Genomic DNA, 23,760 nt, shown 5'->3' on the forward strand with positions numbered 1-23,760 from the left:
GGAAGGGTGCTCAAAGCTTGGTTCTAATCCCATCCTCAGCAGCAGTTTGGAGGTTGTGTGTATGGCAGGGCGTTGTGACAGACATGCAGCTGTCTGGCCACCTGCCTGCTTGCAGGCTCAGCTCTTAGTCCCCCAAGCCCCTCCAACCCCCTCTTCTGTCCTTCCCCTACTCCCACCCATCAGGAAGAGCTCACGGGTTTGGAGGGGAACCGAGTGCTCTACACTGAGAGTGAGCTCCTGAAGGCCTTCCTTCCTCTTCCCTCCCTTTATCCATAAAACACCCAGAGCCCTACTTCCTGCCTTTGCTGATGAGAACCATTCATTTCTGGAACAAATCAGTTATTTCTGCTCTCGTGAGTTAGTGTCTTTTCTTGCTGGGAAAAACTCCAGTCAGGCACTTAACTTCATCTTCTTGTTCTTGGAGCGTGATCTCACGCATCTGAGAATTGGAATCCCTCTTGACTGGGTCGTCTTGGCTTCTTTATGTGGCTATAGGGCCCCGGGTAGCCATGCTGAAGGCCTGAGATGGGGCTGGGGTGGGGTAGGGAAGGAGCAGGGGCCTGTCTGTGACTGCCATTACCCTCCCGATGGGAGGACCCCATCACTCTGGCGCCTGTGAATCCCTGCCCCATTTGGATTTGTTCTCCCTGTTTCTGTGGGCTTGAGTAGGTTTGCGGATTTGTGGCTTCTCTTGTACTCAAGAAATCTGCCTAGACCCACAGAATTTCTTCTGCCCCAGGGCTGGACCACCCTTTTTAAGCATGAAATACGCAACAATATCAGAGTTATACACTTATATAATATGCGCATATTAGTTATACATCTGCAGTATCAGGGTGAGTTATGCACACTTATAGCATGCACATGCAGAGTTACACACAGGCAATGTCAGCGTAAGTTATACACACATGTGCAAACACATGTGTCTCAGGATGAGCTTATGTGTGATCACAGGAATTCTGAGTGTGACCCTGAGGAGTCCCTGTTTCAGTCAAGCCCTGGAAACTTGGGGCTGCAGGGCAGTGAAGCCGAGGAGGGAGCACAGAGGAAGGAGGCAGACGGAGGGCCTTCGGCTTCTGGCACAGGGCGTTGCGTGGTGCTGTGGGGGTGGTGCTGAGGGGGCCTTGCACACTCCAAGAGGAAGTGTGTTCAGGCCGAACAGCCTGGGCTTCTCAAACACCACCTTACAGAGACAGCAGAAGACGGGGCTGTGGGAGGAAGTGTGTATATTGGGGAGTTGGGGGAACTGCCTGTTCTGTGCCTTCTTCCACCTCCCAGGACCCAGCCCAGGAGGCTGAACGTGGGGAAGTTATTTCAGCAGCATATCCTTCACCCACGGCCATTTCTGGAGAGCCCCAACCCCTCCATGCCCCTCTGAGCACCACCTTAGCACTCGCCATCCTGGGTGTGTGAGGTGACCTCTGCCCTCCATCCGCTAGAGACGCCTGTTTGGCCAGGGCCAGTCGGCAGGACTGCAGCCTCCAGCATCCGTTCCTCTCTTCCGAAGGCAGATTTGCCTTGGTTTCGTCACCTGTGAAATGGAGATGATGATAGCGTGGAGGCTTCAGGATAAGTCAGCGTGCCTAGGCTGAATTGTATTCTCAGAATTCCTTTTCTTGGGTGTGTCCTGTTAGTGTGGGTCACAGAGAGCTTCCCGTAGGGGATTTGGGGGCGGACTCACTCTGATATTGTTGCATTTTTCAGGCTTAAAAAGGGGCCCAGCCCTGGGGCAGAAGAAATTCTGTGGGTCTAGGCAGATTTCTTGAGTACAAGAGAAGCCACAAATCCACAAACTTACTCAATGCCTGCTGACTCGCGGCATTGGTGTGAGGCGGTGGCCAGCCCTGCATCTGCCCGCCCTCCCCTGGAACCTCCTTCAGTCTCCTGCCCCTGGGCCAGGCGTATGTGTTCATTTCCAGGATGAAGGATCCTGGCTTTGGCAGGACGCCCACACTGCCGATTTCAGAAGCAACAAGAACTGACATGGGTTTCTGTCTGCCTGTCTGTCCTCGGGTCTCCAGCCTGTGCTATTGATCTCCTGTACTTTACCTCCATGCTTCCTTCCCAACCATTTCCCCTGCGAACTTCAAGCCCCAGCATTAGATGGGAAGACAGCTGCTTTATAGACACTGCTTACCCAGTGCCCACGACTGCCTACGGTCAAATCCCTGAAACAAAGCCCTTCACATATACCAGAAGAATCTCTCTCTCTCTACCATCTATCTGTCTATGTATTTATCTGTCTATGTATCTATGTATCTATTATCTATCTCTAATATCTATTATCTATCTCCTATCTATCTACCGTGTATCTTCTATTTACTATTTATCTATCATCTATTGATCTATTGATCTGTTATCTATCATCTATCTACTATGTATTGTCTATCTCCTATCTACATATTATCTATCTTCTATTTGCTATTTATCTATCACCTAATTTATCATCTATCTTCTATATCTATCTATGTATCTATCATCTATCTGCTATTATCTCCTATCTATCTACCTACTATCTATCTTCCATTTACTATTTATCCTATCTATCTATCTATCTATCTGTCTATCTATCTATCTATCTACTTACTTCTCTGGCTAAACGCTGACCCAGGTAGACACGTATTGCTTCTTGAGGTAGCAAATGAATGGAGCCCAGGTGCTTGAAAGTGTTTGGTCACTGTAGGGCAGTGGTTCTTCAACGTGAGCACGCGTCAGAATCGCGTGGAGGGCTTCTTAAAACCCAGAGTGCTGGGTCCCACCCCTGGAGTTTCTGGTTCTCAGGTCTGGAGTGGGGCCTGAGAATTTAACTGGTAAAGTTGCCAGGTGATGCTGACGCTGCTGGTCCGGGGACCATGCCTGAGAACGACTGTCGTAAGGTGTTGTATGTGAAGGTGAGGGGTTACTGCAGCCACGCAGTGATCCTGGCAGGGCAGCTGCAGCAGTGCCTTCCCTGAGGCAACAGGAATCCGGGCAGTCTGAGGGCCGTCTAGGATCACAGGGCCAGGGAGGAGACACGGAGCCTTGTTCAAGTCTGCTCCTCAGCCTGCTTTGGGGACAAAAGTACAGGGCCTCTGCCTTCTGGGAGGCAGACTGGTGAGGGGGAGAGACCAGGCTCAGGAAGAGCAGACCCAGGGGTGAATCCTGGCCCTGTCGTCCTATAGCCAGGGTTCCCAGGGAAGCATCCTGCTCTGTGAGTCAGGATAATGATGCCTCACTGGGTTTTCAAAAGGCGGATACAAATGAAGTCCCTGTTGAATACATGTTACTTCCCCACGGCTCTCTGACTTGGCTTTTGCTATTGATTTAAAAATGTGCAATTGAGTTTTTGAACCTAAGTTTGAGACTTTACATTGACCTCGATTGAGTTGAGTTTGGCTGGTTTTAATCCATTATCCCAGCTTGCTGAGGTGCTCCTGAGCCTTGAGCTTGTCATTTGGCACATTAGTGATCCCTCCCTAGTTACTGGTGGCCTGCCCAGTAACTAGGGCAGTAACTAGGGCTATTCTTTCCTTAGCGTTGCTGACACTGGTTTGCATGTTTTAGCGCACACAGTGGGGCAGGCGAGCAGAGCTTGCTCCTGAAGTCAGGGAAGAGTGATCGACTCAGCACTTTTGCAGCTCTGACTTGGGAAGCTGCCTTCGTAGTTTTAAGTGGGTCTTTGCACCCAAATTAGAAACACCTCATGCCTGTAATCCGAGCACTTTGTGAGGCCAAGGCGGATGGATCACCTGAGGTCAGGAGTTCGAGACCAGGTTAACCAACATGGTGAAACCTTGTCTCTACTAAAAATACAAAATTAGCCGGGGCATGGTGGCGGGCGCCTGTAATCCCAGCTACTCGGGAGGCTGAGGCAGGAGAATCGCTTAAACCCAGGAGGCAGGGGTTGCAGTGAGCCGAGATCGCGCCTTGCACTTCAGCCTAGGCAACAAGAGCAAAACTCCATCTCAAAAATAAAATAAATAAATAAATAAATAAAATAAAATAAATAAAATAAAATAAAGTTTGAAGTGGTGGATGAGAGAAGAGTCCTCTGTACTGACCCTACTGGTTTGTTGCCCACCTGAACACTGACTGTGTGTGAGCCCAAAGCCGAGGGGACACCAGACCTAAGATGTGGTTTCTAGTTCCCAGGCAGCCTAGGTGACCAGCTTTGAGAGTGAGTGCTTGTTGAGGGGCTCCCCCGTCGCTACACTCTTCCCCATGAATAAACTACCAAAGGGCTAGAGAGAACTTGAGAACAAACTTCTTATAACATTCACTGTTTTCAGGGATAGAGTGAGGTCCACGGGGGAAAATAAGCAGGTGCCTCTCAGCAGGAAGGCACAGCGGGCATCGGTCCCAAGCTGGACTGACTGGACCGCAGGCTCACGACTTCTTTTTTCACTACCTCTGTCTCAGGACATTCTAGAACAAGGCAGCCTCCTTAAATCCGGACTTGCTGTTGTTCCTTCTTTTTCACCTCTGCCCAGATGTCCGACAGGTCTTGGATAAATTGCTGGATCTAGAAAGGCAAGGAGCCCAGCGTTAACTCAGCCCCCCAGAGGCCTCCCCTGTCCCAAGATGGAGCATCCCAGGCATTCACTTGTAAAGAGTTCATCATTGCTGTCCTGTGACTGACTTCTTTTTAAATTTTTATTTATTTACTTTTTTGATACGAGAGTCTTGCTCTGTCACCCAGGGTGGAGTGCAGTGGCACGATCTAGGCTCACTGCAACCTCCGCTCCCTGGGTTTAAGCAATTCTCGTGTCTCAGCCTGCTGAGTGGCTGGGCTTACAGGTACCTGTGACCATGCCCGGCTAATTTTTTTGTTTTTAGTAAAGATGGGGTTTCACCATGTTGGCCAGGCTGATCTCGAACTACTGACCTCAAGTGATCCACCCGCCTCGGCCTCCCAAAAGGCTGGGATTACAGGCATGAGACACTGCGCCCAGCCATGACTGACTTCTTGAGGAGGCCACTTTCTCTCATTTGACAATGTTTTGAGGTGAAATTGAGTATCGGGTGTAGCCGATTAGAAGCAACAAACAGGGATGGAGTTGGGAACTCCTGGAGGCAGACCTGGTGATGTATGAAGTCCAGGCTGAGAGTCGAGCAGGAGGGAGAAGAAAGAAAAGGTCACAAGCAGGCTAGTGGATGAACAGGATTTAGCAGGCAGGGTTCCTCAGCATGGGCAGACCACTTTTCACAACTTCGCCGCCCTCAAGGTGGTCATGCATTCAAAACCCAGAGCTGATGCTCATCATGATAACCTTGAATCATGAAAAGGAATGTAAATTCTGTCCACTGGCTTCTGTTTTTTAAAGAGCATACAGTCAGCATGACACAGAAATCATGCTCCAGAAGTCAGATAACCTAGCTGGGCCCCTGTCACAGGTCTGGGGCAATCATTCCATCTTTCTGGGACTCAGTTTCTTCATCTTTAATAAGGAGAGAGGGAGAAATGATTGGCTCAGACAGCCTCTAAGATATCAGTTCTAATGCAAACCAAAACCACAATGAGATACCATCTCACACCACTCAGAATGGCTACTATCAAAAAGTCAAAAAGTTACAGATGCTGCTGAGGTTGTGGAGAAAAGGGAACGTTCATACACCGTTGGTGGAAATGCAAATTAGTTCAACCATTGGGGAAGGCAGTATGGCAATTCCTCAGAGTTAAAATAGAACTACCGTTTAACCCAGCAGTCCTATTACTTGTTATATACCCAAAGGAATATAAATCGTTCTATCATAAACACACATGCACGGGGATGTTTACTGAAGCACTATCCACAATAGCAAAGAGAATCAACCTAAATGCCCATCAATGGTAGACTGGATAAAGAAAATGTGGTACTTATACACCACGGAATACTATGTAGCCATAAAAAAGAATGAGATCACGTCCTTTGCAGGAACATGGATGGAGGTGGAGGTCACTATCCTTAGCAAACTAACGCAGGAACAGAAAACCAAATACTGCGTGTTCTCACTTATTAGTGGGAGCTAAATGATGAGAACATGTGGACACAAAGAGGGGAACAACACATACTGGGATCTGCTTGAGGGTGGAGAGTGGGAGGAGGGAGAGGATCAGAAAAAATGGCTACTGGATACTCGGCTTAATACCTGAGTGATGAAATAACCTGTACAACAAACCCTTGTGACATGAGTTTACCTATATAACAAACCTGCTCAGCCAGATGTGGTGGCTCACACCTGTAATCCCAGCACTTTGGGAGACCGAGGTGGGTGGATCACGAGGTCAGGAGATCAAGACCATCCTGACTAACACAGTGAAACCCCGTCTCTACTAAAAATACAAAAAATTAGCCAGGCATGGTGGCGGGCACCTGTAGTCCCAGCTACTCAGGAGGCTGAGGCAGGAGAATGGCGTGAACCAGGGAGGCAGAGCTTGCAGTGGGCTGAGATCACACCACTGCACTCCAGCCTGGGTGACACAGCGAGACTCCCTCTCACAAAAAACAAAAACAAAAACAGAAAAAACCTGCTCATGTACTCCTGAACCTAAAATTAAAAAAAAAATAAAGGATTTCAGTTCTAAATCTTCTCCTTTTCAAGGCTGTCTCTGGAGATGGAACTACACAGACTTTGTCCAAAGCTCTCAACAACTGTCAGCTGCTGATACTGTTACCATTATCAATATCATTCCCATTTTGCAAATGAGAAAACAGAGTCAATGAATTAAAGCAGCTTTCCCAAGATGACAGAGAAGACAGGTCAGCGTTTCCTGAGCTATGTTCTTGTAATAAGTGGTCACATGCCCCAAAGGAGTTCTGTGGTCAAGTCAGTTTTAGAAACGCTGTCTGCTGGGAGCATCTCAGGGCACAGAACTATAGCAAAGACTCCAAGTCCTGTTTGTTTTTTTAATCTTATCTTCGTTTAATTTAGAGTTTCTAAATGTATTAGTCTATAGAGTCCTTTTATTTCCCCTAGGAAACAGTATCTCAGGATTCAGTCTGGAAAATGCTTGTTCAGATACTTTGGTTTTTCTTCAGGGATAATGCCAAACCTTCCATGACACACTCTAAGGAATTCAGATTGACTTGGCCTTCTGCGGAATCACTTTTCCTAAGCTGTCCTGTGCACCACGTTCCTTGTTCTGTATAAGCAGCTGCCTTACAAAGCCAGTGCCTGCATCGGTTGCAGGGATGCTGTTGAGAACATTATTCACAGAGTGTCAGTGAAGGCTCATCGAGAAATTTCAGTGGGAACTAAGTGCTGGGAAAAGGCACATTGTCTCGGAGGAAACCTTATTTTTTCTTATTCTAGTATAAGAACTACAGGTGGCTTTTCATTCAGGTTACCAGCAAGCTCAGAAGCAATTACTGCCCTTGTCTCAGACCCTTAAGAACCAAGGGCAGTCTGTATTTCTCTCCATCCTTGGTCTCTTAGTTCAACTTGTACTTTCCCAGGTCCTTAAGTTTAAATCTGTAGGCTACTCGGTCATGTGTATTTCCGTGAGTAGTTTCATCTCCTACGGGAATGAAGTGAGATATTTTCAAATAACTTTTGGGCAATCTGAAGTTCTCCTGTAGAGGTGAATCCAAGTTGAGAGGGATTCAGAAACTCAAAATTTGGAGCAGATGGACTAGAAGCTATGGTCTCAGCAGGGGATGTACCTGTGGGAGTGAGCTGCTGGAGGGCAGCATCTCCCAGTGAATCTTGAGATGGAGTCTTGCTCTTGTTGCCCAGGCTGGAGTGCAATGGCGTGATCTTGGCTCACTGCAACCTCCGCCTCCCAGGTTCAAGTGATTTTCCTGCTTCAGTCTCCCGAGTAGCTGGGATTACAGGTGCCTGCTACCACACCCGGCTAATTTTTGCATTTTTAGTACAGATGGGGTTTCACCATGTTGGCCAGGCTGGTCTTAAACTCCTGACCTCATGATCCACCCGCCTCAGCCTCCAAAAGTGCTGGGATTACAGGTGTGAGCCACCGTGCTGGGCCCTCCTGCTGCATCTTTCTTTACAACAGCTAAGGGCAAGGGCCTGAGGACCTCAGGGAGGCCGAGGGGAGGGGGCCCGAGGATTTCTGGAGTCTCTGAGACCCTATTGTGGGTCACAGGGGTTTTTGAGGCCAAAACTCTTTTAACGATAATATTAAAATGTTATTTGCCTTTTTTCGCTCTTACTGTCTCATGAGCACACAGTGGCATTTCCCAGAGAGGAGTTTCCATGACATATGCTATCACAGCAGAATGAACTCAGGAGTGGACATGAGCACCTGCCTGTCCTGTTAAGCCAGACATTAAAGGGATCTGCAAGTGCGTCAAACAATGCCACTCTTCTCACAAAACACTTTTGAAACTTTTTTCATAAAAAATGCTATTTCTGTTAACATACTTATCATTATTTAAAAACGAATGAATTAAACAAATATTTTAAAATTTTCTGTTTTAATTTCTATTGTGGCAATTATAAATACAACCCTATAAAGAAAAGCTCTCTGGGAGTCCTCAATAAACTCTAGGAGTGTACAGGCAAAATGTTGAGAATTGCTACTTCCAGAACACACTTGCTTACAAACGCTCTCCTTTGGGCTATAAAATAATTCTGTTCAAACAGGCTTTAAAGTGTAGGCTAATTATTTGTTTTAGGGAACTCCTTTTTCCTAGCTGTGTATATTTCATGAATTTCACCTTTTTTTTTTTTTTTTTTTGGTAAAAGTAGGGAAAGTACCTCTAGGTCAATTGCTGTTTTTTTTTTTCTTTTTCTTTTTTTTTTTTTTTGAGGCTGGCCTCGAACTCCCAACCTCAGGTGATCCACCCACCTCGGCCTCCCAAAGTGCTGGGATTACAGGCGTGAGCCACCACGCCTGGCCCCAATTTCCTTTTTTAACAAAGTGTGGGCCTCAAGCTCAAGCCTTCAGCAAGCCACAGCATCTCACTAGAATTTAATAAGGCTGTTTTGCACAACTAATGGATTCAATAGTGGGTCCCTGCTACTGCTGTGTAGACTGGGGCTAAAAAGGGTTTTGGTGCTAATGCAATGGTTCTCAAAGTATGGAACCCAAACCAGCAGTGTCACTTGGGAACTTGCTGAAAATGCAAATTCATGAGTTCTCATCTCAGATCCACTGAATCAGAGACTCTGCAGGTGGGGCCCAGTAACACTCCTCACCCTCTCAGGTGATCCTGATGTTGTTAAATTTTGAGAGTCCCTGCTCTGCTGCTCGGTCGGGTTCATTCTTCCACCCAACTAAATGGCAACCTCCTCGGCCCAGCCGACCCCACGGGCCCAGTGCCTGTCCCCTCCTCCTACCATGTCCAGCTGCTTATGGGTGTCCTCCAGTGCCACCTCGGTCACCTCCTTCAGCTGCTTGCTCACAATCTGGAAGAGGTTCAGCGTGGCCATCTTAATGGTGCCAAGCAGGAGGGTCTTCTTGGCTGCGGTGTTCTGGATGTGCGCCCAGCGAGATTCCTGGAGAGTGGATAAGGACGGGGCATGAGCACAGCATGTGGTGTGTGTGTGTTTGTGTGTTTGTGTGTATGTGTGTGTGTGTGTGTGTGTGTGTGTGTATGCTCAGGGCCCTCACTCACCCAGTGCCTGGGAGCCCCCGGCCCGCCCCGGGCCCCTCACCCAGATGATGACATTGCTGTGGGCACGGTCGAAGCGCATCTGCAGCCTTGCCAGCTCATTGTTTTGCTGCAGGATCTCATCATCCTTTTCCTCCATGTAGCGTGCCAGCCGGGCCTTGGCGCGCTCAATCTTCTCCTGGCCCTCCTGTGCAGACTGCATGAGGTCGTGGTGCATGCTCACCAGTGTCTTGTAGCGCGCAATCACCTCATGGATCTCCTCGAACTGTGGTCAGGGGCTCAGGTCAATGTACAGCCAGCCCCTGGGGCCTGAGGGAGCCACCCAGTCCTGCCAACCCCCAGCCTGGATACCTGGACACCTGGACACCTGGGCAGGCAGGCCCTTGGCCAGGGTCACAGCCAGAGGCTGTGAGGGACACTGGGGTCCTGCTGCCTGCTTCTCCTGGGTTTGTGAGGGCCACGGCCCATTTGTTGGGTAGGGGGATGCACAACCGGGCCAGGGATTTTCGACTTGAACTGCATGTGAGAGTCACCTGCAGGGGCTTTAAAAAGGACACCTGCCAGTCTCCACCCCCAGAGATTCAGATGAATAAACAAGTGCAAAAGGTCCCCAGGTGGCTCTAGGCACAGCCAGGGTTGATAATTGCTGATGGAAGGCATTTCGCAATGTCTCCCAAGGCAAGAATTTCCTATTCAACAAGATTGTACCAGAAACCACTTACAAGCCAGGAGCTATGCTAAATGCTAGGGAAATAGCAGGAGTTAGGAAAACCAGACTCTGCTCTTAGGAAGCTTACAGCTTGGGGGGTGGCATGGAGGGAGGACAGACAGACAAGTAAACAGTCAGTTACAACAGCAAGATAAGCCCTATCTATGACTGGGGGATGGGGCTGGACGGGACTCTGGGAAATCTGGTGATCTCTGGTATTTGTTCATTTGCTGAGGGAGAAGCAAGGGCTAGAGAGGGTGCTGGTGGGGCAGGTGGCCTGCCAGACTCAGCTCACCTCCCCCAGCCTGGTCCAGAACCATGCCACTCTGGCCCTAATCCTCAGGTCCCACTCAGTGGAACAGAAGCCATGAAACCCATGCTCTTTAGAAGGCAGCATGAACACCAGTTCTGTGATGCCAAGTTGCCTTCCTAGGGGCTTATCAAAGCATGCCTTTCAGCCACCCAGGGGAAACTTCCCAAGCACCTTCTCCATCTCATGACATCTCCAGTAATGGATGCATGTCCTGGGAACTGCCCTGCTGGCCTTTCCCCAAATATGCCTCTTTGGGGAAGGGCCACCCAACCCAGCACAGAAGGAGGTAGGAACAGCCAGAAAAGGTTTCACGGGAGAAAGGGTGGCTGAAATGAGATGGGAGGTATATAAATAGAAGATAGCTAGCAAAAGCAGGTGTAGGGAGGTGAGGCAGTTGTACAGGTGAAGGAGACAGCCTGGGCAAAGATGAATGGAATAGGGGGTGGTATGTTCAGGATGCTGAAGGTAGCCTGAGTTCAAGATGGGGAGGGAGAGATTGAGAAGAAGAAGAAAGGAAGAAGAAAGCAGAAGAAGAAAGAAAGAGGGAAGGAAGAAGGAAGAAGAACAAGAACAAGAAGAACAAGAGAGAGAGAGGGAGGGAGGGAGGAAGGAAAGAAGGAAAAGAAAAAAGAAAAAGAGGGAGGGAGAGAGGAAGGAAGGGAAAGAAAAAAGAAAAAGGAAAGAAAGAAAGAAAAAGGAAAGAAAAAAGAAAAAGAAAGAAAAAAAAAAGAAAGAAAGAAAAGCAAGCAAGCAAGCAAGCGAGCTCAGTAAACCTTGGGAAGGAGTGTGGACTTTATCCATTGAAGGATTTTAAGAAGCAGAGAGACAATTCATGTCTGCATTTCTGAAAGTTCATCTGGCACCCAGTGCAACAGCGTACCACAGTTCAAATAAATGGACCACATCAGAGCTACTAGGAACACACCTCTAAAACTTAATGCTGATGTCAAAAGGATTTAGGTGCCAAATCGAAGAGCCTCCCACTGCCTAAAGATGAGAGGATTTGAACATTAGTAAGAATAAGTGCAAAGGATTAAAACATATCAAATATGTTAAAAATCCATAAGTTCACAATGATACTAGAAACATTACAGGTCAGTGCTAGAGAACAAATTCATTATTCTGAAAACTAAATAAAGCATTTAACAAACTTTTTCTGTGAGACCCACATAGTAATCAAATGGTTGATGAAGGAAAGGATCTCTTTATGAAGTCTTTTTCTTTATGGTAGTATTCTAGCAAATAAATGAGAAAGGGTTGCTAGTGAGTGTCTTCCCCCGACCAGTAAAGGAAACCAATATTCTGACTTCTATCAATAAAGATTAATTTTACCTGTTTTTAAACACATCAGTGGAATCATACGATATAACCTCTTTTGTGTCTGGCTTAAGAAGCATACCAAATGAGGGCAGTGCGAGGACCTTATATGGACTCTCATTGGAACAAACCAACTGTACAAAAAGCATCCGTGCAATAATTTGTCTTAAAAGACAGGGTCTCACTCTATTGTTCAGGCTGGACTACAGTGGCATAAACACAGCTCACTGCAGCCCTGACCTCCTGGGCTCACGCAGTCCTCCTGCCTCAGCCTCCCAAGTAGCTGGGACCACATGTGTGTGCCACCATTCCTGACTGATTTTTATTTTTTAATTTTTTGCAGATTTGTTGCCCAGGTCTCACTTTGTTGCCCAGGCTGGTCTTGAACTCCTGGGCTCAAGTGATCCTCCCACCTCAGCCTCCCAAAGCACTGAGATTACAGGCATGAGCCACCACGCTTGGCCCATTTTGTGCAATAAATGATACTGATATTTGATGTTAAGGAATTACTATCAATTTTATAGTAGGTGTGACAATGGTGTTGTAGTTATTTTAAAAAGAGCTCTCATCTCTTAGAGATACATACTGCAGAGAGACACAAATGGATGAAAATATATTGTTTGCTTCAAAATGGCAGAGGTGGGAAAGTGTGGGAGATGTAACTATGAATTAATCATTATTAGAATCAGGTAATGAGCAACAGATGTTCAATAGACTATTGTCTTTACTTTTGTGTATGCTTTAAAAATTCCGTATAAAAAGTTACAAAACATTAAATGTGACAAAATAATAAAAAGCATGATTTGAGATTTTTTTTTTTTTTTTTTTTTTTTTTTTTTTTTTTTTGAGACGGAGTCTAGCTCTGTCACCCAGGCTGGAGTGCAATGGCATGATCTCGGCTCACTGCAACCTCCGCCTCCCGGGTACAAGTGATTCTCCTGCCTCAGCCTCCGGAGTAGCTGGGATTATAGGCACCCGCCACCACGCCTAGCTAATTTTTGTATTTTTAGTAGAGACAGGGTTTCACCGTGTTGGCCAGGCTGGTCTCGAACTCCTGACCTCGTGATCTGCCCACTTTGGTCTCCCCAAAGTGCTAGGATTACAAGCGTGAGCTTGTAATCTCAAATTTCAAAAATTTGAGAATTTTTGAAAGCAGAATACTCAAATAAAAAGTTACAAAACGTTAAATGTTACAAAATGTTACAAAATGTTACAAAATAATAAAAACAAGCATGACTTGAGAATTTTTAAAAGCAGGATACTCCTGATGTCTGAGGACAGGTGAAGAAACATAAGATTTGGAAGGACAGAAAGGATTACATTTACTGGATTTTAATTATCGGTAGTGTTTGATTTAAGACAAAAGAACTGGGGGCAGATGGGGAAAATACGAAGATTTAGCAAAGCTGTGGGATGAGTACTTGGTTGCTGTTATGTGAGTCTCTATACTTTCCAGTATTCTTAAAGTATTCTGAACAAAATAAACAAAGAAGAAAAAAGAGAAAGAGGGGGGGCTGGGGGAATGCTGAACAGGCTGGCCAGGAACGACGCCGGAGTTGAACTCCAGATGAGGTACCACTGGTGGCCTGGATGAGGAAGGGGCAGGGGCTGGATTCCAGAAATACTTCCAAGGCAGAACAGACCAGATCTGCTGATTGATAGCTGTGGCACTGAGCAAGAGGGAGCAGCCAAGGAGGCCCGAGTTCTGGCGGGGCTGTGAGTGGGTGGTCCTGCCTTTCACCAGCACAGGTCGCACCAGTGGCAGGGCTGTCCTGGGGGTGGCAGGAAGCAGATGAGATGAGTGTGCATGGGATGAGTTAAATGTGGGGGTCTCAAGCTTAGGAGGGAGACATAGGCCAATTTCCTCCATTCTAAGATACATATTTTACCAACTCTGAATTCAAGACACATCTTACAATTTTTTTTTGGTTTGTTTGTTTTTGAGACGGAGTTTCGCTCTTGTTGCCCAGGCTGGAGTGCAATGGTGCAACCTCAGCTCACTGCAACCTCCGCCTCCTGGGTTCAAGCAATTCTCCTGCCTCAGCCTTCCGAGTAGCTGGGATTACAGGCGCCTGCCATCACGCCCGGCTAATTTTTGTATTTTTAGTAGAGATGGGGTTTCACCATGTTGGCCATACTGGTGTAGAACTCCTGACCTCAGGTGATCCACCTACCTCGGCCTCCCAAAGTGCTGGGATTACAGGCGTGAGCCACCGTACCTGGCCACATCTTGTAATTCATCTGCAGTTTTAATCTGGTAGTCCCTCCTTGCTTCCTGCCCCCCCAACAAACCCCAACCATGAAATGAACCACTGACCTTATAGTACGTAGCACCTTTGAGTGGAGGAAATAATGCAGAGGTGGGACTCACGCATGAGTAAATTAGGTTAGTGGTTTGATATGGAAATTGTGGGACCTTTAAACAGTTGTGCATCCTGTCGCCCCTTCCCTGAGGACATGGATCCACACCCCTGGAGGGGGTGCCTCCATCTGCCCTAGTGAGGGGATCTCCTGGCTGTTGGTCACATGGGGGAGGAGATAATGTGACATGGGTGGCATCCATGGGAGGCCCTGGACATTGCTAAGAAGAAAAGTGGAGGATCGCTCACGCCTGTAATTCCAGCACTTTGGGAGGCCAAGGCAGGCGGATCACGAGGTCAGGAGTTCGAGACCAGCCTGATCAACATGGTGAAACCCTGTCTCTACTAAAAATACAAAAATTAGCTGGGCGTGATGGCAGGCACCTATAATCCTAGCTACTCGGGAGGCTGAGGCAAGAGAATCACTTGAAAACTGGAAGGTGGAGGTTGCAGTGAGCCGAGATCAAGCCACTGCACTCCAGGCTGGGCAACAAAAGCGAAACTCCGTCTCAAAGAAAAAAAAAAGTGGAGGATCTGAGACAGAGAACCTGGACCCACCACATAAGAAGGAGCTGGGAAGAGGCGCCCCCGCCCAAGAAGCCTGAGAAGGAGGGGCCAGAGGTAGGAGAGAGAGGGAGGTTCCAGCAAGTTGAGGGCAGAGGGGGGTTTCCGGGAGGGGCATCGGCAGTGTCAGATGCTGCAAGAGGCACGGTGGAACCAAGAAGTTTCCTAGGCTCTGGCCACAGGGACTGCAGGGACAGCCCTCATCAATGGCACTGTGGGGCCCACTGAGGAGTGGCTAAAAGCAAAGCTCTCCCCACTGACGAGCTGTGAGACTCTAAGCAGGTGACTTAACCTCTCGGAGACTCCATTTCCTTCTCTGTAAAAGGATGATCAGCTTGGGTTCCCCCTGGGGCTGACCAGTGAACTAAATGAAGTTACCCGTGTGAAGCACCAACCCCAGGGCCCAGCACATACGAAGCACCCCAGTTCTGCAGGAGGTTGGGTGTTTTTCCAACTCCTTTCCCTTCCTTTCCCCAATTTTCTCTCCAGTAAACAGAAGACACTGAGAGGAGGGGATGCAGGGATAGAGGGAGGCCACGTGCTGACATACACCCACACACACACCCCTTTAGAAAGACACAGCCATGGACACACATGTACACATAGACACGCAACTCATGCAAGATATATACACAGTTGTGGCTCACACAGACACACAAAGATACACCACTAGGCCCCACCCCTTGAGAAACTCATCCAGCCTCACCAGAGGCTTCTTTTAGCTGCTCCCCAGTGTCCCCCAGGGCTGGCTGCATCTCCTCGGAGCAGGGTGCCCATCCTGCAGAGCTTCTGGGGCCCAGAGGGTCCACAGTCCCCAGCCAGCTGAGCCTGAACTCCACCCCATGGCCCCAGGCCCTGGGGGAAGAGGAGGTGGGGCTGAGGAAGGTGCCAGGGCTGGCTCCCCTGCTCCTTGGACTCACCTCAGAGTTCTCCACCACCTTCTCTAGGTACTTGTTGAAAATGGAGTAGTCCTTCAGCTTGGCGCTCAGCCGCTGGTGCTCCAGCCGCAGCGCCACCATCTCCTGCTTACCCTTGGTCAGCTCCTGCATGTGCTGGCGCTTGAGTTCTCGCTCCTTGTTGGCTTTCTTCATGGCGCGGATCCGTTTCTGGTCATTCTCCTGGAGCCCGGGGAGGTGGCACTGGTCAGGAAGCCTCGCCCGGCCCTCCCAGGGCCCAGGCCTTCCTGGGGCTGGTGGTGCCCTCAGACCCCTCTGTCTGCACAAACCATCCTAGCAACAGGCAGAGATTGCTGGGCCACCCACGGTGCGGAAGAGGGGTGAAGGAATAGGCTCTCCAGGGTTATTTGAAGCTGGCTGAAGGGATTTCTGTGGACTGAGGTGGGGGCTCAGGGGGCTGTGAGGACAGAGGTTTAATTCAAAGTCAACAGGTGGCCCTGGGGCCAGAGGGGCAGACAGGAAATGGTTCTTTCCTGTGGGACTTGGGTTCTGGACTTCAGAGAGTGGACTGGGGAAGACCTACATTGCATTGGGCTCAGAGTCTGGAAGAACTCAACCCCCCGAGAAGACTGAGAAAGTCCAGAAGTGGGAGCAGGAACCCTTCTGACAAAGCTTCTGTGGTTTCTGTTCTTAGTGGTGGCCATTTTCCATGGAGCAGAAGGACCCCTCCCGGACCAGAGCCGGAAGGCGAGAATTTTCTCCCGATTCAGTACTCGGTGCTTCCATTTTCCCAGCTGTGGAGATGGGAGGCAGGAGCCCCTCTCCCTTTCACAAGCTGGGGCACAACAGGGCTGGAGCTCCAGCAAGATGAGAGAGGAGATGCGTCTGGTGCCGTAGGGCCTGGGGGGTAAGGCCACGGGGAGAGCATGCTCCTAGGAGCTCAGACTGGCATCCCGCTGAGGGAGGAGATGGAACAGGCAGTTCGATGCCCAGAGGACAGAATGAGGCTCAGTTACCGCAATCAATCCAATCCTGCCTCTTCCTTCTGCAGAGTCCTCCCCTAAGATTAAGGGCAAACCCACCCCTCGCCCTCTGTGACTCCTTTCTCCCTTCAGGGGCTCCTGTGATTCCACATGGAGGGTGTATGTGGTGGTGGCACTTGGAGGCCACTGAGGAAGGTGCATGCAGGATCTGTACGCTGCCCCGTAAGCCCAGGAGAGGACTGTGAGGGGGTCTAAACCAGTGACTTTCAAATCCACCTGGTCATCAGAACTGCCTGGGGAGCTTTTTAAAAAACATAGAAGCCTGGGCCCAACCTCAGACATACTGAAAACAAGGGAAGCCCCTAGGGTCCGTATTTGTAGCAAACTCTCTGGGAATTGAAGCTACAGACCCTCTGAGAGCCATTTGGAGAATGCCTCATGCCCAAATCTCCTCCTGCCCCAACCACTCCATAAGTGTTTCTCTGGCTGCTAAGAAGAACTGGACTCCTGAGAATGTGCCCAGTCCAAGGACTTCCTGTCCCACGCGGCTTAGGCACAGAGTAGGAAGGAAGGTGCTTGAGAGCGGGGCTTCTTTGTGGCCGGTGGCAATCATTACCCACTCCCGGAGCTGGACCAGGCCCTTCAGGGCTGCGTAAGTGCTAACTGGAGTGGGTCTGGATAAATCTGGATTTTTAAGATGATTAAATTGCTCCACTAAAGACTGAAGTGAGAGAGGATGTCTTGGAGTGGACTCTGGTGCCTGGTCCTTCAACCATCCCCTGCCTGGACCTTCAGTACAAGGACAAGGATGGAGGGGTGGGGTGGGTGGAGGGACTAAAACTCTGTCTCATTCATCACTGTATTCCCCAAGTGCTTAGTCCTGGCTGTAGCACTTTCATTCATTCATCCATGCATTCATTTACTGGATAAACAGTATGTCCTAGGTACTGGAAAAGAAATAGGAAACAGCCATCTAGAGGGAGCAGAGACTGATAGGTAAATGGAAAATTATAAACAGAGACAGGTGGGGGACATAAAGGATGCCTAGGGAAGTGCCAGGCAATGTTGGAACACTAAGGATGCTTTTAACTCAGGGTGAGGAGTCAGCAGAAGCAAGGAGGAAGAGTGGCAGTTTGCCCACCTGCAGAGTATGGATCCCCCAGCCACTGCGGCCGCCCACACCCCTTCAAACCTGGATGAACTGCTCAAACTTCTGGATGTGAGCCTTCAGCTGGGCTTCCTTAACGCCCAGTTCCTCCCAGCGCAGGTTCAGGGTTTCCATTCTGCGCTGAAACATCTTTGGGGTGGGGGTGGGGGAGCAGAGAGGTCAGGAGGGCTCCTGACATGAGTACCAAGGAAGACCCCAGCATCCCTGCCCCAGAGGCTCCATCCCCAGGCCCAAGAGGGTCCATAGGAGCCTCCCACTTTCCACCCCATGCCTGGCTCAGAGCAGAGCATCCCTGGACAGTGGTACCCCCAAGACCCAGATCCTTTCTGTTCTCCCCAAAGAGACCAGACCACCATAGAGGACTCCTGGCTTTAGCCACCCCACCCAGAAAATGGAGGGCTGTGCACAGGCTCTCCCGGAGCCCCAGCCCACCCTCTTCCTTTCCTGCCCCTCTGCACTCCATCCCTGAGTCCCCACCTTCTTCTTCTGCACCATAGTTTGATGCATGATTTTCGTCTCCTTTTTCTTCTCCAGTAGCCGGATGGATGGGGACTCCGACGCCCCCTCAACATTGGGGAGTTTCCTGTCCAAGATGTGAACACCAGAGGGCGGTGTGTTCTGAGACGGGGTAGGCTGGGGCTGGGAGTAACCCGTGGAGACAGATACCCATGGGGAAGCAGAGGGGCCTCTCTCCCTTTCCGAGGGAAAGGAATGTTGTGTTGAGAAGCATAGAGGGCCATGCACGAGTGAGCTGGGGGAGGGTGACGGGGCGGAGACCAGCGTGATGGGGTGGACTGGTGCCAAGGTTATTTGGGGCACTGGGTTACAGGAGAGGAGGGGACAGACAGGTTGGAAGATGAGGTATGGGGTGGGTGTGAGTGGTCCCAGGCACAGAGGTCAGACACTCACTGAAGCATCTGCAGCAGCCGCTCCCCATACTGCAGCCGGAAGTACTCGGCCAGGTCTTCCTCTTCCATGATACCCAGACTCATGGTGGCAGTGACCTCACGGCCCAGGCAGCTGACTCTTCACAGTGAAATTGTGGGTAGCAACTGTGGCTCAGGGGTGGTGGCTGCGCTCTTGTTTCTCCCTTCGGCCTTCAGGGTCCCACAGATGATGGTGTTTGAGACTTCACAGAAGGTGGCTGGAGACAGGATGGACGGCTCAGGACGATGTGCTGGGGGCAGTGATGGGAGATGTGGTTACCTAGCAACAGGCTGCCTGGTTCTGTGGCCGGCACGTGGAGTCCAGGCACTGCCCTCTGCCTCCTGCCACCATTGGTCCTCCCCTTGCTGGGGTCGTGCTCTCTGCTCCTGCCCTTTGCCCTCAGGAACTCTAGGAAGGCATTAGGCCTGGTTAGATGCTGGTTGCCATGGAGCCCAGGGCCAGGAGGCAGCTTCTGGTGAGTGTGGCTGAGAAGGGGCATCGGGTGGAGGAGCGGCCTTGTGCGGGCGCCCTGCTCTTGGGGCCTCCCTTGGGTTCAGGTGTGGGTGAAGGTGAGGGAGGGGCCGGGCCTTGGGCAGAAGGCCACGAAGAAGAGCAGAGAAAGAAAGGAGGCGCTTAGCGGCGGCAGGGGTGGAGTCGCGAGGAGGCGGGAGGTTAGAAACCAGGCGGAGGGCCCAGCACGCGGTGGGGTGGGGTGGGGAAGGGGGGACAGGCACAGGAGGAGGGCCCAGGCCAGGCCCCTCAGAAGAAGAGACTCCGGGCCTGCGCCAGTGTTTTTGTTTTGTTTTGTTTTTGTTTTTGTTTTTTTGAGACGGAGTCTCGCTCTGTCGCCCAGGCTAGAGTGCAATGGCAGGATCTCAGCTCACTGCAACCTCTGCCTCCCGGGTTCAAGCGATTCTCTTGCCTCAGCCTCCCGAGCAGCTGGGACTACAAGCGCCTGCCACAACGCCCCGCTAATTTTTGTAGTTTTAGTAGAGATGGGGTTTCTCCATGTTGGCCAGGCTGGTCTCGAACTCCTGACCTCAGGTGATCCACCCGCCTCTGCCTCCCAAAGTGCTGGGATTACAGGCATGAGCCACCGCGCCCGGCCCTGCGCGTTTTTGTTTGCATAAACTTAAAATAGGGAGAAATGCCAAAACACGGTAACGGAAATGACCCTATTTAAAATGTTCACTCCGTGGTGGCCGCCTTCCTTGATACCGTCAGGCTGCGTGCATTAACTCATCTGGCTGGAGGTCGGACGTCTTCGCGTGGGACGGCGGGTGTGCGGCGGACGCCCTGGGGTCTGTGGCTGGACTCTGGCCGGGATCTTGAGCTCGCTCCCGCCGGGCGCAGGCTCCCCTCTGCTCTCTGCCTGCCTTCCTCCCACGCCCGCCACCCCCGCCACGCCCGCCACGCCCGCCACGCCCGCCACGCCCGCCACGCCGCCCGTTCCGCTCCTCTCTGTCTGGGAGGGGGAGCGGGGTGGGGTGCGTGGGTTGTGGTGGGCTAGGGGTCTCGGGCGGGGGCGTGTCCCGGGCGCGGCCAGTCCGCCCCGCCGCATTGCCGGTCGTCTGGCGCCCCCTGTTGGCCGTCTGCCGCGCCCTCCATCCCGGCCCACCCCAGCCCTGCTCCCCTCCCACGCTCCGCCGGAGCCTCCCCTCCAGAGCGGACCATCACACACACCTGTCGCTTCCACCTAGTCCGGTGGGCTCAGCAGAGAAAGCAAGACAGTCCCTACCCCACGCAGAACACACCCACGCAATGTCCACCCTACCCCTAAACAAGAGGTGGTTCTCCACCGGAGCCCCGGAGGAACAGGCCCAGCAGGGCGACAATAAGGCCGCCAAGAACGATTCAAGCTCCTCGGAGGGGCATGTTTCCTTGTTTATCCACAGAGGCTGGCACAGTCAATCTGGGGTTCCCCTCCCTTTCTTTGAGGTCGTAACTCAGCCTGGGAGCTGTGCAACGCCAGCCCTTGAGGAGGAAGCTATCTGTTTCTGGAATCACCCCTCCCCGCCACGTATATGAGACATATCCTTGATCGTCCGTGAAATCAGGTGGTCCAGGGCCAGGTTGGTCCATAGAGGTAGCTGTAAGACATCCTCTGCTCCTGCCCAAGGATCTCCTCGTATCTGGAAGCTATTTTTGCTGCTTGGTTTGGTGCCTATCATGGGAGTTTTCGTGATCCTCGCACACCACCATCCCTCTCTGGAGTCTCACTGCCCTCCCAGGGACCCTGAGCAAGACTCAGGGCTGTCTCGGATTTACAGAGGTCTGTCCTATCCCCATCTTTTCTTTTCCCTTCCTTTCCCTTCCCTTCCTTTCCCTTCCCTTCCTTTCCCTTCCCTTCCCTTCCCTCCCCTCCCCTCCCCTCCCCCTCCCACCACCCCCTACTCGCTTCCCTTCCCTCCCCTCCCCTCCCCTCCCCTCCCCCTCCCACCACCCCCCCTCCCTTCCCCCCTCCCTCCCCCTCCCGCTTTCCCACCCCTCTCTCCTCCCCTCCCCTCTCCTGAGGATATAAAAGAACTGAACAGACTTACAAAATGTCTAAATGATGGTTCAGTATGGTAAAGCTGTAAATTCCATCCACATGAATTTTGGAATTTAATGCGATTGCAATCAAAATTTCAGAGAGTTTTTTTCCCCACAGATGTTGACAAAACAATGTAAAAGTTCATCTAGAGAACTGAGTACTTAAGGAACTATCACAAAAGAAGAATGAGAGGGAATGTCCACTGCCAGACACCAAAATGTGTTCTAAGGTGAAACTGTTAAAACAGCATGTTGCTAGTGTCACTCCAGGCAAAAAACCTCAAGTGCTCTAAGGGCTTGGGCAAGTACCTTGCTCTAAGATAGCCCTGACTTTGCGAGCTGCCTAAAGGCATGAAAATTCACAATAGTCAAACACACTTCTGACCAAAACCGAAACAAGATCAAAAACACATCTGGAGCCCTGAAATGGGGTACAGGGACCCAGTTTATGATCCTTGATACAATAAACAGAATAGAAAATCCAGAAAGAGTCTCAAGTTTCTATAGGAATGTATTATATGCTATCATGGCATATCCCAGTAGGGAAAGTAGAGATTATGCCACAAATGGTGCTGGGATAACTAGCTAATTATTTGGAAAAAAGAAACGCATATAGAAATCAAATTCCAGATGGGTTTATTTAAATGGGAAATTAAATGTTCAACGTGAAAATTCATTATGTAGCAGGATATTCAATGGGAATGATACTTTTCTGTTTTTTTTTTGCCAATGGTGAGAGACCTGCCAGAACACAGCCTTGATCTCGCAAGTCATATGTGAGTCTCTGAAGACTTTACAAGTCTAATTTACAAAGCGTAGAGAGTCTTCATTTCCCTGCATCCTCGCTGCTGTGAACTGAATCTGTGCCCCCCTCAAAATTCATATGTTGAAACCCTGTCTTAGTCCGTTTTCGTGCTGCTGATAAGGACATATCCAAGTCTGAAAAGAAAAAGAGGTTTAATTGGACTTACAGTTCCACATGGCTGGGAGGCCTGAGTCATGGCGGGAGGTGACAAACACTTCTTACGTGGTGGCGGCAGGAGAAAATGAAAGGGAAGCAAAAGTGGAAACCCCTGATAAACCCATCAGATCTCCTGAGACTTATTCACTATCATGAGAATAGCACAGGAAAGACCGGCCCCCACAATTCAATTACCTCTGCCTGGGTCCCTCTCATGACATGTGGGAATTCTGGGAGATAACAATTCAAGTTGAGATTTGAATGGGGACACGGACAAACCATATCAAACCCTAATCTCCAATATAATTGTACTTGGATATAGAGCCTTTGGGATGTATTAGCTCCTAAGGGTGGTACCCTCATGATAGCTTTAGTGCCCTTTTAACAAAAGAGACAGCTTGCTTTCTCTCTCTTTGTCTCTGCCATGTGAGGGAGCAGCAGGAAGACAGCCATCTGCAAACCAGCAAGCTGACTTTCAGCAGATGCTGTTTCTCCTGGCACCTTGATCTTGGACTTCCTGGCCTCCAGAACTATGAGAAAGAAATGTTTAAGATTTCCAGTCTGCAAACCAGCAAATGGGCCCTCACCAGACACTGCCTCTCCTGGCACCTTGATCTTGGGCTTCCCAGCCTCCAGAAATGTGAGAAAGAAATGTTTTAAGTTTCCCAGTCTATGAGAATTTGTTAGAACAGAACTGACTAAGACACTCACTAACATGGTATATTACCAATCTCTTAAATTTTGCCAGTCTGATAGGTGAAGTTACTCATCTGTGTACAGCCATTTCTTCTTCTGTGAGTCTCCTGTTCATGTTTCATGCGCATTTTAAACATCAAGTTGCTTTGCATTTTTATTGATTTATAGAAGGTCTTTATGTATTCTGGAAAGTAATCCTGTATTTTTCATGCTTACTGCTACTCATCCTAATACCTCTGAGTGGATTGGTTGGACCCTCATCAGATGCAGCAAGGGACAGGAAGGCAACTCAGGCAGCAATCCATGGCAGACTGACCAAGAGCCAGTCACACAGGCAGATTCACCAAGTCAGCAGAAGAATTAGCTTTCCCTCCTTCTAGGCTTGGGATTCTCTAACAGCAGAGAGGGCACTAAACAGGAGACATGGGCAATATTCGGTCTGTTTACCTGTGACTACATCATTGGCAGATAGATACAACAGACCTGCAGTCCCCAAGAATGTTTTGAATTTTTTTTTTTTTTTGAGAGAGGGTCTTGCTCTGTTGCCCAGGCTGGAGTGCAGTGCTATGATCACGGCTGATGCAGCCTTGACCTCCCAGGCCCAAGCAATCCTCCCACCTCAGCCTCCTGGGTAGCTGGGACTGCAGGTGTGCACCACTACACCCAGCTAGGTTTTGTATTTTTTTTTTTTTTGAGATGGAGTCTCACTCTATAGTACCCAGGCTGGAGTGCAGTGGTGTGATCTAGGCTCACTGTCACCTCCACCTCCCGGGTTCAAGTGATTCTCCTGCCTCGGCC

General features: G+C 49.9%; 1 protein-coding gene across 6 annotated transcripts; it reads right to left on the bottom strand.

Annotated features, from left to right (window-relative positions):
• Positions 1-780: 780 nt before the first annotated feature.
• Positions 781-20,187, bottom strand: CCDC42 (coiled-coil domain containing 42). Of its 6 annotated transcripts, XR_008494982.2 has the most exons (9): positions 19,992-20,152; positions 18,756-19,023; positions 18,324-18,429; positions 17,871-17,975; positions 15,720-15,917; positions 9,580-9,801; positions 9,262-9,420; positions 1,386-1,531; positions 781-1,208 (listed from the first exon to the last, which is right to left on the bottom strand). XR_008494982.2 is itself a non-coding variant. In XM_054456806.2 (8 exons), the coding sequence occupies exons 2-8, from the start codon at positions 18,836-18,838 to the stop codon at positions 4,424-4,426; spliced, it is 951 nt and encodes a 316-aa protein (XP_054312781.1). In that variant the 5' UTR covers positions 18,839-18,990; positions 19,992-20,187; the 3' UTR covers positions 4,223-4,423. The 6 variants fall into 6 exon arrangements, 4 of the variants coding, with proteins under 4 accessions (XP_054312781.1, XP_054312779.1, XP_054312780.1 ...); XR_008494981.2 differs by lacking the exon at positions 19,992-20,152 and having other exon boundaries at positions 18,756-19,426; XM_054456806.2 differs by lacking the exons at positions 781-1,208; positions 1,386-1,531 and adding an exon at positions 4,223-4,501 and having other exon boundaries at positions 18,756-18,990; positions 19,992-20,187.
• Between the last annotated feature and the right edge of the window lie 3,573 nt (positions 20,188-23,760).

The sequence above is a fragment of the Pongo pygmaeus genome, chromosome 19 (genome assembly GCF_028885625.2).
Source record: "Pongo pygmaeus isolate AG05252 chromosome 19, NHGRI_mPonPyg2-v2.0_pri, whole genome shotgun sequence".
In the NCBI taxonomy this organism is placed as follows: Eukaryota; Metazoa; Chordata; class Mammalia; order Primates; family Hominidae; genus Pongo; species Pongo pygmaeus.

Excerpts from the sequence above, each read along its gene's own strand:
- CCDC42 (XM_054456806.2), bottom strand. The coding sequence starts at position 18,838 with ATGAGTCTGGGTATCATGGAAGAGGAAGACCTGGCCGAGTACTTCCGG. Across the intron at positions 17,976-18,323 it reads CTATGGTGCAGAAGAAGAAG|ATGTTTCAGCGCAGAATGGA; the intron begins GTGGGGACTCAG and ends CCCACCCCAAAG. Across the intron at positions 9,802-15,719 it reads AGGTGGTGGAGAACTCTGAG|TTCGAGGAGATCCATGAGGT; the intron begins GTGAGTCCAAGG and ends CCCTGACCACAG.